The sequence below is a fragment of the Hyperoodon ampullatus genome (assembly GCF_949752795.1).
Source record: "Hyperoodon ampullatus genome assembly, chromosome: 3".
Lineage (NCBI taxonomy): Eukaryota > Metazoa > Chordata > Mammalia > Artiodactyla > Ziphiidae > Hyperoodon > Hyperoodon ampullatus.
In genome coordinates, this window is record NC_136916.1 from 32,242,688 (window position 1) to 32,255,194 (window position 12,507).

The following is a 12,507-nucleotide window of genomic DNA, read 5'->3' on the forward strand; positions in this document are numbered from 1 at the left end:
AAAGGACTTGCAGGATCATCTGGCCACCATCTCGGTAACATGCAGATCTGGACTGAGATCCCCAAGAAGTCACCACTCTTTTGTCCCGACTCAAGGAAAAGAGCGTTGGAACCAATAATCACTGTCCTATATCCCACTTTGGCGTATTGATTATTCAAGTGGGAATTAAAGTCCCACAAGGTCCTAGTCCCACATCCGTTGGCCTGACATCTGGTCCCAGGTGAAATAGGAGAAGAGGTTCTCTGTTTTACCTTGGAGTACTGGCCCTCACCCTGTCCTTCATCCACCTATGGATGGTGGCCCTCTGGTCTCTCCACCCCAGCCCCAGCCCAGACCATCAGGCCAAGCTGGCTTCCTGCCCACACCTGCTTAGAGACTTTGAGCCACGTCTTTTTCAGCCGGAAGATTGCGCTCCGGTTCATGGATGAGGTGATCTCCAGAACAGCATTGTAGTTGTGTAAGCAGCGGCATATGTCAGCCACGGCCACCCACTTCTCGATGGCGCTCACCCTCGCATTGATGTCCTCATTGCGGATGATTTCTGAAGCAATCAAGTTACTGATCTTTAAGCCCATGAAATAAGATAAGAAAAAAGTAAAAGGAGTAAGTATTGTAAACATGATAAATCACAATTATTTGCAGATTAAATGATTGTCTGTTTGAAAATTCCTGGAAGAATGAATTGGAAAACTGCCAGAACAACCAAGAGAGCTCATTAGGGTAGCTGGTTAAAGACTCAATATACAAAAATATATATTTTAATATATTAGCAATACCAATTAGAAAATACAATGAAAAAAGATACCATCTTCAAAATACCAGTGGGAATCTGTAAATTACCTGGGACCTGTAATGAGAACTATGTAGGATGCTACATGAAAAATAAATAAAAATACCTTTTATTACCAAAGGTAATAAAAGAATTGATTAATGAAGAAAAAGATTAGATTCCAAAATGGAAATGTAAATATGTCTTTTTTCAAAACTAATATACAAGTTTAATGCAATCCAATAAAACATGCAGTGGGAGTTATCTTGAAAACTTGACAAAGTAATTCTGAAGTTTATCTGGAAGAACAGAGAGTTAAGAAGAGCCAAGCTCTGAGGGAAACTCCCACCATACAGCTAAAGCTTGGATAAGACACACACGTGGGGGCATCCCTGGTCTCACATACCCAAGGACTACTCTACCCCTGCACAGCAAACAATCACATACACACAAACAAACTAAATGTAGGCTGGACCTGGAGCAGCCAGCGGGTAGGAAGCTGGGGCCAAAACATCAGGGAGCTACAACCACAAGGAACTGGGGCAGCAGGAAATACTGGACCTCCCTGTACATTTCTTTGCAATTTCTTTGCAATTTCCTATGAATCAATAATTATTTAAAAATAAAAAGTACAAAAAACACGACTTGTTATTAAAAAAATTAAGGTGATTAAAGGACAGTTACCGATGAATATAAATTGTAGGGCTTTACCACCCAGAAATATTCTTCTTTAGAAAAATTTCTAAAGGATGTATATAAAGAAGAATGAATTATAAAACTATTTAAGAAGAGAAAACTACTGAAGAGAATCAGGGAGGAATGGTAGTACAAAATAGCACACATATTATAAGCCTTAATTAAATTGAAGTAGTATTTTTTTTCCATAAAGAAAACACTGAATTCAAAACAGTTTTACATATGTTATATAACTTTTTTAAAGGAATAGAGTAGTCAAATCTTCCAGAGAAGAGAGAAAAAAGGAATACCTGCCGATTTATTCTATGAAGCCAGTACAATCTTGATACCAAAACCAAATACAGAAAATATAAGAAGGAAAAATTACACATCCATTTGTTTAATATAACATGAATATTTTAGATTTGTCCATGGAACACATGGATGGTTGAATATTAGAGAAAACTCTGTAACTGTCATTCATCACATCAACAGATTTAAAGGAGAAAAACCATATGAACATCTCAATAGATGCAGAAAAAAATTTGATAAAATGCAGTATCCATTTATAGTAAAAACCATTATTAGCAAACAAGGAATAAGAAAAAGAATTTCTTGGGCTTCCCTGGTGGTGCAGTGGTTAAGAGTCTGCCTGCCGATGCAGGGGACACAGGTTCGTGCCCCGGTTCGGGAAGATCCCACATGTCACGGAGCAGCTAGGCCCATGAGCCATGGCCGCTGAGCCTGCGCGTCTGGAGGCTGTGCTCCGCAACGGGAGAGGCCACAGCAGTGAGAGGCCCACGTACCGCAAAAAAAAAAAAAAGAAAAGAAAAAGAATTTCTTTAACTTGATAAAGAAACAAACATTATAGTAAGCAGGGAAATATTAGAAGCATTCTCTTTAAAACCAAGAACAAGATTCACTATCACCATTTCTGTTGAACACTGTCATAAAGGGCCAGGTCTGGAGGCACCCAGGGTGCAAGTGCATGAACCCGAGGGTGAACAGTCCCTTAAATTTTGCCCCCTGAGCACCTCGTTCAACTTACCCTAGTTCTAGCCCTGATACTGGAGATCCTAGCCAGTACCAATCAATAAGATAAAGAATTAAAGACAACAGGACTGGGAAACAGCAAAGACAAAACCAAACCAAACCCTGTGTCAGGGAGAGATTAAGAAACAGAGTTTCAGGCCATGAATATCACCTTCAAAGAGGTACACATGCTGTGTACCTGAAAACAAAGAAAGGTGGATTTTAACAGAGATGGCCAAATGCCAGGTAGCGATGAGGGTAGCCCTCTGGAGGTGGATTGTGTGGGTTCAAAGCAGGCTCTCCTGCTGATGACTGGGGGTGAAATTTAACTTCCTTGAGCCTCGGTTTCTTCATCCATAACAGAGAATTAGACAAAAATGAGAATAACAGGATTAAATGAGATGATGCTTACGAAACCCTTGGCATAGTGCTTGGCACATGGTCAGCATTCAATAAATGCTCACTTCATAGTCTCACCTTTTACTTATGTTGAGTCCTGGCCACACACTGGGGGAGAGGGAGGGACTTTCTTTTTTGGCCGTGCTGTGTGGCATGTGGGATCTTAGCTCCCCAACCGGGCATGGAACCCACACCCCGTGCATTGGAAGCGTGGAGTCTTAACCACTGGACTGCCAGGGAAGTCCCTGGAGAGGGACTCTTTTTGCTGCCTGGTGCTGTGGTTGGACTTTTGGGTCAGGCGTCGTCGGACTCAGGCCTTGTGTGTGTTTCCTGGGGCTTCACCCACATCCATCGCTTCCTCTCTCCTGCTATACATCCTGCTCTCCATTCTGCGTCTGTGTTCCCTGTCGAGCTCCTCCCCTGAGCTGCAATACCTGGGTCCTCCTTGTTTCCTCCAGGCTGCCGAGGACCTTCCCAGGATGAGGGTCCGCCCCTGGCCGCCCTTGACATGATGCGGCCTTGACCAGGCGGTCAGGACAAGTGGACTCGCGTGCCTCCACTTCTGGCTGTCAAAAGCTCTTGTGTTGATGGTTAAATTCATCAAAAGAGGAATGAAGATGCTGAGTGCAAATGCCCTCAAGGCTGTCACAAGGCTGGGGGTGGACGGGTCCCTGCGGTTGCAGGGGTTGGAGCTTGGGTAAATGTGGGGAAGTTGCCGGGAGAGATTTCTTCCTTCTGGCTGGGGCTGTACAGCAGAGGAAGGCCACGAGCTACCAGACACTGGTCAGGAGACCTCAGGCATCTGCCCTTCAGAGTCTCGGTTTCTTTGTATCTAAAGTGTGATAACAGCCCCCATCTTTTAGGATGGGCGTGAGCTTTAAATGAAAGTATCATGCCCATGAATCACAGAGCTGGAGAGGACCCAGGTGGTCTGGTTCTAGCCAGGTGTACAGCCCGTTCAGAGGGTCTCACCGAAGAGAAACCTGCAGAGAAAGGCACTGCACCCGCTCCCCTACCCCCATACTCACATCATTGAAATGCTTAGTGGTTTTCATGATATAAGGGGTCCTTTCATTCTTTTCCAGTTTCATCCATCCCTGTCCGAAGAACTCCCTGTAGGAAGTAAGGGAGAAATCCCGGGTGGATGAGGTTAGGTTTGCCTTGCTTATTTCTTTGCTTTGAGTTCTCTGCTTTTTGAAGTTGTCATTTCTGGGGAGTAACTTTCTGCAGAGCCCTCGAGAGGAAGGGACCCTGGGGTCAGGTCTAGCTCTGCCTCATACCAGCTGTGTGGCTTCGTGTAAGCCCTTGATATCTCGGGGCCTCAGTTTCCTCATCTGTGAAACGGGAATAGTGACAATACTTTTCTTACAGGGTTATCGTGAGGCTGAAATGAGATATGGTGCGATGGGCACATCAGATTTTGTTTTGGATCTTGTTTCTGAATGGGAGAGCTCCCGTTTTAAAGTCACCTTGCAGAAGCTGGTCTGTAGAACAGGGCGGACAGGCCACAAAAAAGGGCCAGATGGAAGTATAAAGGAGCTTGCAAGCCAAGCCAGCAGTGTGTTCTGGTAATGGTGACCTCATGGGACCACAGACCATCCAGGCCTCCAGGAGAAGCTCCTTATTTGATAGTGACTGTGAGAGTGACCTGGACAGAGTTCCATGGGCAGGAGGGAGCAATAACTACTGTCAGAAATAACTGCTGTCTCTACATGCAGGAGATGCGGCAGGTTTCTAAAATGTCGACACTCTCTGTCTAGGTGAGGTAGTGCCCCAGTCAGTGGGGGCCTCTGTGTGTGCCACGTGGGGCTACCTTTCTGGAAAGCAGAGATCAAAACTCCTACAATGATTCATAACCTCAGAAGCGGTGATTCCAATTTCAGGAGACTATTCTAGGACAATTGTCAGAAATTCAGAGACATATTTAGTTACAAGGAGGTTTACCCCAGCTTTAAATATAAAAGTGAAACCTGGAAACAAGCCCATGGCTTAGTGCACTGCTGGGGAATACTGTGCACTTATTAAAAACGGTGTCTTTACAGATACCATTTTGATGTATCGTTAGGCGAATAAAGGGTGGTACAAAATTATGTAGGTGGTATAGTTACAACGAACAGCTGGGGGTGATTGACCACAGACCAGAGCAGATAACAACCAGGCCTTGGGGCTGCTTCAAAGTCCAGAGAGTCCCCCCAGAGTCTGCTCCTGCACATGCATACACACCAACACACACTCATGCGTGTGTGCACATTTGCTCACATGTACATGTGTGCACATATGTGAGCACATACTCCTTTTCTAGACCTCCAGGAAAGGAGCGCCGAATTAGAGATGCTTCTGGAAAAGTGTGTGAGTGTGTGTGTGTGTGTGTGTGTGCGTGCGCGCGCACGCGGGCACATGCATGTAGCTGGTAGGTAAGGATGGAACTTGGGGACAGGAAAGGGGATAGGGATCCTCTCTCATCCCTGCCGGCACATGCATTTTTGTTTCAAGCTGTGGAGAATCAATCCATGCAGCTCTGGAAATCTACTGCGCATGCTTCAGGGATGGGGATTCAGCCAAAGACGGTGCCCGAGGAGGAAGGGCGGGGTGTCTGGCACCTGCACCCACTCACTCATAAGGGATCTTCTTGAAGACCAGGTGGTCCAACAGGGTCAGCTGCTCCGCGATCTCCAGGGCTGAGTGGTTTTCAAAGGGCTCGGCCTTCACGCCTTCAGCCTGAGAGGAGCAAGGTCCCAGTTACGCCCATGAGGGACACCTTCTGGCTTTTTGGCCACTTCTTGGAGGGCATCTCCACCTCGATTCTGGTGAGTGGGTGGGTGGGGCATGACTGGTGAGGCCCCCCGCTGGCAGACCTGCCGAGGGGAGATGAGGATGGGACGGAGGGGGCTGGGAGTCACTGTCGTGCCCCGTGTGTGTGTGTGTGTGTGTGTGTGTGTGTGTATGCGTGCACGTGCAGGCCTGTGCTGTGCTTCAGGGTCACTCGTTTGGTCATCACTTGCCCCCAGAGCATGGACAAGACAACAGAGGCATCCAGAGATTAATGACTAGCCCAAGGCAATCAGCCAGAAACAGGCCGACTAAGGCCGGAACCCAGGCCACCTGACTCCAGGCTGTGATCTGTCTCTCCCTTCAGGTCCTGTCTGGGTCCACAACTGGCTCCATAAAATTTCTTTTTTTTTTTTTTTTGGCTGTGCTGCGTGGTGTGCAGCTTGTAGGATTTGTGGGATCTTAGTTCCCCAACTGGGACTGAACCCGGGCCCTTGGCAGTGAGAGCGTGTAGCCCTAACCACTGGACCTCCAGGGAATTCCCGATAAAATTTCCTTTTAAACTTCATTAGCAGAGAAACACTCACCGGTGTGATTACCTCCTGGGACAGTGCCCCCATCCTGTGCCCAGAAGACAACTGTCTGCTTTAGTCCTGGGTACCATGCCCCTGACCCCAGGGCCACCATGGACACCAGCTTTAAAGGTGACCACTACCTGAGCCCCCCGATCAGGGGAAATCCTCAGCAAGCACTGGCGAGGGGGCCAGTGTCCCCACGGCAGGGATTAGACAAGAGGAGGCCCAGGGCACAAAGGCCTCTGGAAAGTCTGCTGGATCTGGGAGAGGCTGGAGGGAGCTAGAGAAAATAGGGGGAGGGGACAACTGTGCAGTCCTGGGAAGAGAGTCAGGACCAAGGACGCCCCTGTTCTCCCCCTTGGGGCCAACTGGGCTGTGTGGGAGGAGAGGGGCCAGCTACCCTGCCCAGAGGGCCCGGCCAGCCAGCTGAACCCCTGGAAGTTGCACTGATCACAAGGAAAGTGGGGTGACCCCCAATCAAGGGAACAAGTCCCCCCTCCTGGACGGAGTCTTTCCCTCCCACTTCTTGGCAAACAGTCATCCAGAACTGCCCTGCCAGGTCCTCGCGAGATACCAGAGACAGAAAAACCAGAAAACACGTCCCTGGCTTCAGGAGCTCCAGTCACAGGACCAGAGCAGGGACAGAGTGTGGGAAAGCCGAGGAAAGGGCTCCTACTCCAGCCCCTGCGTGGTGTGTGTGGTGTGTGTGTGTGTGTGTGTGTGTGTGTGTGTGTGTGTGTGTGGTGTGTGTGTGTGGTGTGTGTGGTGTGTGTGTGTGGTGTGTGTGTGTGTGTGGTGTGCGTGTGTGTGGTGTGTGTGTGGTGTGTGTGGTGTGTGTAGTGTGTGTGGTGTGTGTGGTGTGTGTGGTGTGTGTGGTGTGTGTGTGTGTAGTGTGTGTGGCATGTGCGTGTGTGTGTGGTGCGTGTGTGATGCGTGTGTGGTGTGTGTGTGGTGTGTGCGTGTGTGGTGTGTGTGTCTGTGTGGTGTGTGTGTGTGGTGAGGGTCCCTGCATCCCCCCTGACACAGTTGCCCCGGGCCAGGAATGCTCTGTGCAGAAGCCCAGATGCAGGAGCCCGGATGTGAGGGACACGATGCCAACAGGGGATGACAAGTTCTCAGGAAGGCAGCAGAGACGTGGGGACGAGAGCAGCAGGTGCCACCTGGGACACCGTGTTACAGGGTCAGGAGCCTCATGGGGAGGAGCCCCCAGCCTCTGAAGCAGGGGCGGCAGGCGGGGAGCTCAGCCCACTCCTGAAGGCCCAGGATGGCTGAACTGCCAGGACCAAGGGCTGGGCTGGGCCTGGGGAGTGGCCTGCGAGCCAGGGTGGGGTGGCCCAGTGGCCGGGGGCACTGAGCGCTGCGGAGAGGCCCAGCAGGAGGAGTGCCAGGCAAGGAGGAGGGGCGGCTCCCCCTGCTTCCTCCTGGCGTGGCCCGGTGAGGGCTGAGCCTGGCAGCAGAGGCTTGGAAAGCCGTCACAGCAGGAAGCCCTTCTGCCCTCTGGTGAGGCCGTGGGGCCTCCTCCACACTGGACGTGCCCCTTGCAGGCCCTCTGGCCTCTGGGAACCAGGTCAGGGCTGGGGGCAGTTCGGCGGGCAGTGCTTTGTTCTGGAAGAGCCTCAGCTCTTCATGAAGGAACAGGAGGCCCTCAGGCTCTTGAGGGGTAAACATTCCAGTCGGGCCCCTACTGGGAAACAAGAGCAGAGTGTAGCTGCTCCCCTGAGCTTCCCTGCAGGGGGCACATGTGGCTTCCTGGGGTGCCAGCCCCTGCCTGCAGTGCTGCTCTCGGGGGCCAGATGCAGGCAGGGTGCCAGTGTTCCATGGATGGCCTCACCCATCCCCCGAGCAGGGAGAACCAGCTCCAGGAGTCAGGAGAGGGGACAAGAGGGGAGCAGCGGGCTCAGAACCCAGAGGCCTAAGTCCTCACACTGGCTACTTGGGACAGAATGGACGTCACTCGGCCAGTTTGAGAAGCGAGCCAGCAGGGGCCGAGGGGCCCGCACGGTCTCCACCTCCGGGGAGGTCAGAGTTGGCCTTGAGCTTCCTTGGCTGCAGTGGTGGACGGCAGGGGCCTGGGGATCTGGGGTGGCTCGTGGTGGCATGTCATCAACCTGGAAATAAAAGTGGGGCCAGCCAGGCCCTGGAAGCACACAGACCATCGTCCCTTTCCACCGCATGGAACGCTACCGTGAGCTCTGCCTGGGGTCCCCTCATTTCTAGGCAGGTGGCCAACTGCATCCTGTCCCCTCCAGGTGAGGCAGTGTGGCGTGTGCAATGAGTTCTGAGTGCGAACACCAGCTCCGCCACTTAGCATAACCTGGGCTGGGTCGTCCCCCTATCCCTGCCTCAGCTGCCTCCTCTGGAAGGTGGGGATAATGATATAAACTTGCAGCACTATTGATAAGCGTCTTTAAGACTCTAGCACAGCTCCAGTGCATAGGGGCAGCTCATCCACTGAAGGCCTGACTTCTTACCCTCCTCCTTCCAGGGACAATGTGACCAGAGAGAGTTGAGGGGTCAGGGGAGGGATGGGAGACAGAGGATGAAGAAAATGGAGGTGGTGGTGTTATGGGTTGAATTCCACACCATCCAAAAAGAGATAAGCTGAAGTCCTAAACCCTGGTACCTGTGACTGACCTTATTTGGAAATAAGGTCTTTATAGATGTGCTCAGGTAAGATGAGGTCACTAAGAGTGGGCCTAATCCAGTATGACTGGTGTCTTCATAAGACGGGGAAGTTTGGACACAGGGACAGACATACACAGAGGGAGGAGGACGCAGGGACACCCAGGGAGAAGATGGCCATGTGACGATGGAGACAGAGATTCACTGCCACAAGCCAAGCAACGCCCAGGGCTACCAGACACCAGAAGAGGCCCAGAAGGATCCTCCCCTAGAACCTTTGGATGGAGCATGGCCCCAGCGACACCTTAATTTCAGACTTCTGGCCTCCAGAACTATGAGAGAATAAAATTCTGTTATTTTAAGTCACCAGTCTGGGGTATTTTGTTAGGGCAGCTCTAGGAAACCAATACAGGTGGTGACTGAGCTCCATCAAGGGGTCGTTGGGTGGGGATCCTGGGAGCCAGGAGGCCAGGGAAGGACAGACTTGGCCAGCGAGCAAGAGGGCAGGCCTGGCTCACCATCTGTGTGAGCTCCTCCAGCGTGATCTGGCTGTCCCCTGGGTCGTCCTGGGTCAGAGTCCTACGGGACGAGAAAGCACAACGAGCCCCATGCGCTCGGCCCCCCCTGCCTTTGGGGCAGCGCCCTCCTCACCCCAGCGCGCAAGGCCCCGCGGTCCCGGCGCCCCCCATCTCTCTGTCTGTGCTCCGCCATTTCGTGCGCCAGGAGCCCCCATTCCCCTTTCTTGTCACTGACTTCTTGACGGGCTGTCTTCAGGATTCAGCTCCCTGACCCTCCTGGCTGGGCAAGGTTCCCACCTAGGGCTCCCTCAGCCCCCGGGCTTCCTGTGGTCTCAGCCTCAGGCTCCCCATGTTGGAGCGGCTGTGTATGTGCCTGTCCCCCGCTGCTGGACCCGCCGGGAGCCCCTGAGGGCAGAGGGATATCCGATTTGTCCCTGTAGCTCTGGTACCCGGCACAGGGCTGGGCACGTGGTCCGTGCTCCTGCGTGCCTGTGGGATGATGGGGGGAAGGAGGGGAAGGAGCTTCAGGACTGGAGGATCAGAGAGGCCAGGAGGGGCTGGGAAGCCATCCAAACGGGAGAGACGGAGGATGGTGTGAGGCAGCAGTGTGGGGGCCGAAGGCCCGGAGGTGGGACGCCGTTGATGGGCGGCTGAGGACAGTCGAGTGGGTCCCAAGCAGTGGTGGGGAATGAGGGTGGACCCTTGGAGTCAGGCCAAAGTGCTGCACCCTCGTTCCGACAGCGATCGTGAATCCCAGGGATGGGCCTGAGAGCCAAGCTCGGGCTGGGGGGACACTCAGGAGGCTGCGGGGCCTGGTTGAGTCACTGGTGCTCTCCCTCCGAGGAAGCAGTGGCTCAGAGGAATCTCACCTGCAGACCCGCAGCTGGGGCTCGGTGGGTCCACCGTCCACACCAGGGCTGCCCAACAGCACAGCCGGCTCATTCCCCTGCACCCCGGCAGCAACCCAACAAGCTCCGTGACCGAGGGTGACTTTGGCCGATAGGCTCAAGGTCCTGGCACAGCCCTGCAAGCCTCCCGGGGACCAGGAAGAGAAGCCTCGGGGACCTGGTGGCTGACTCTGTGCATGTGTGTGTGTGCGTATGCATACGTATGCGTGTGTGTGTGCATGTGTGTCTAGGGGGCGGGTACTAAAGGCAGGGAGGTGTGGAAGAGATTCTAGGACGCTGAGCCTGCAGGAATGATGGGGCCCGTAGCACAGGCCTTGGGAAAGCAAAGTGGATGGTCTGGCTGGAGGAAGACTGCAGACTGGGTTGTCGGCAGGAAAGTGGCTGCTAGTCTGGGTCAGAGACCATGACTGCGGGACAGACAGGGGCAGCCAGAGCCAGGCAATAGGTGAGGAGGTGAGGCCTGACCCTGAGCCCGTGCACCTGGGCAGGTCCGGAGGGCAGCCTGAGTCAGCAGGATGGGAGCGGTGGGTGGACTGGGGCCTGCGCCTGACACCCCTGAAAGACCTGCAGAGGCATCAGCATGATCTCACCACCGCCTCACCACAGCCCTGGAAGTGGGTGTTGTTCACCCATTTTACAGAGGAGAAAAACGAGGTTCAGAGAAGGGGCTTGCCCAAGGTCACACAGCGAGTCACTGAGCCAGCAGGGCTTGGACGTGGGGCCACCTGACCTCTGACCTCCATCAGGAGAGGCAGTCTGGGGCAGGAGGAAAAAGGACAGGTTTGGGGACAATTTAACTTAATTCAACCGACACTCCCTGAGCACCTAGAAACAGGGGCTTGCCAGTGCTGTTCAACAGAGCCCTCCTCAATGACGGGAATGTTCTTTATGCTGCCCAGTATGGAGGCACCAGCCACCTGTGGCTCGTGTGACCAAGGAGCTGAATTTTATTAATTTTATTTTTTTTAATGATATTCTTTTTTTTTTTTTTTTTTTTGTCTGGGTAGCATGTGGGATCTTCCCCGACCAGGGATGGAACCCAAGCCCCCCGCAGTGAAAGCTCGGAGTCCTAACCACTGGACCTCCAGAAAGTCCCAGAACTGAATGTTAAATTTTATTTAAAGTAATTGAGATTTCACACCTATATGTCGCTAGTGGCTACCACGCAAGACGACATGGGCTAGATAGGTGTTCGCAGTGGGTGTGGATGGAGAAGCAGACACCCTTCTTGCCTCAAGGGGCTCAAGGCCTGACGGGGGCAGGCAGAGGGGAGAACTACACATGGATAGCCCACTCCAGAGCCTGGCTGCCCCGAGATCCTCCCAGCACACCCGCCCAAGGCAGTCCTTCGGCCTGGGACTGTCCCTCCTTGCCTCCCTGCCTCTGGCCAGCCGTCCAGAGGCCGAGGGCAGGGCCCCATCCCAGCAGGCCGACCTCAGCCCTTACCTGATGATGTTGGCCGCAGCCTTCCGCTCCTGGGTCAGGAGCTCTGGGTCGTGCATGACCTCCTCGAGGAAGCTGATCACCTTGCATTTGAGCTCGTCGTTGGTCTCAAAGTCCTGTGGGGAAGAAGGGAGAGCGGCTGTGGCTACTGTTCCAGCTGCCCTGGAGTGGTCCCGGACCGGCCAGAGGAGGAGGCTGAGGGTTCGACTCCTGCCCACGGCAGGCTGCCCGCCTCATTCCCCTCTTCCCTAGCTGCCTGGCCGGGCGTCAGTGGAGCCTCCAGACCCAGAAGCAGAAGGCACTGGGCAAGATCAAGGACCATCCCTTGATCTTGACTGCTACACCCCTGGGCCAGGCTCTGGGAGGTATCCCTGCTGTAGACAGAGGTGGAGAGCAGAGGCCCCTTGTCCCCTGGAATGTCCTAGGTCCCCTTGTAGGGGATCTGAGCAGGCCCTCCTGAGAATATCAGGGTGGCCGGCTCCTGGGGTCAGTGGCCTTGGGTTCCCAGCAGCCCGTCCCGGGATTAGTCCCACCCACCTGAGAGTGCTTGGAGACCCAGTGGCGGAGCACATTCAGGACGCGATTGGTGGCCGCTCTGCGGATCACAAACTCCTTGTCTCCGTTCCTCTGGTCGGGGGGAAAGCCTGGCGGCACACGTGGCAGAGACAAGAGTGGGGACGCGAGGATAAGAAACAGCACTGGCCTCTAGTCCAGACTCAGGCCCCAGATCCGGGGAAGTCGGGCTGCCCCGCCTGGCTGCTGGCGGGTGGGCTATGGGCAGGGGATGAGAAAATATG

The 12,507-nt window shown here is 53.4% G+C and overlaps 1 protein-coding gene across 4 annotated transcripts in view; it reads right to left on the reverse strand.

Annotated features, from left to right (window-relative positions):
* The window catches only part of RASGRF1 (Ras protein specific guanine nucleotide releasing factor 1), a gene marked incomplete at both ends in the record, with an annotated part of 104,168 nt that overhangs the window by 14,840 nt on the left and 76,821 nt on the right, over positions 1-12,507 (reverse strand). For all 4 annotated transcript variants that reach the window (XM_079701087.1, XM_079701088.1, XM_079701090.1 and 1 more), the window contains 6 exons: positions 366-563; positions 3,904-3,988; positions 5,490-5,593; positions 9,360-9,420; positions 11,714-11,826; positions 12,248-12,354. In XM_079701087.1, coding sequence (XP_079557213.1) covers positions 366-563; positions 3,904-3,988; positions 5,490-5,593; positions 9,360-9,420; positions 11,714-11,826; positions 12,248-12,354 — 668 coding nt within the window. The remainder of the gene's footprint in view (positions 1-365; positions 564-3,903; positions 3,989-5,489; positions 5,594-9,359; positions 9,421-11,713; positions 11,827-12,247; positions 12,355-12,507) is intronic.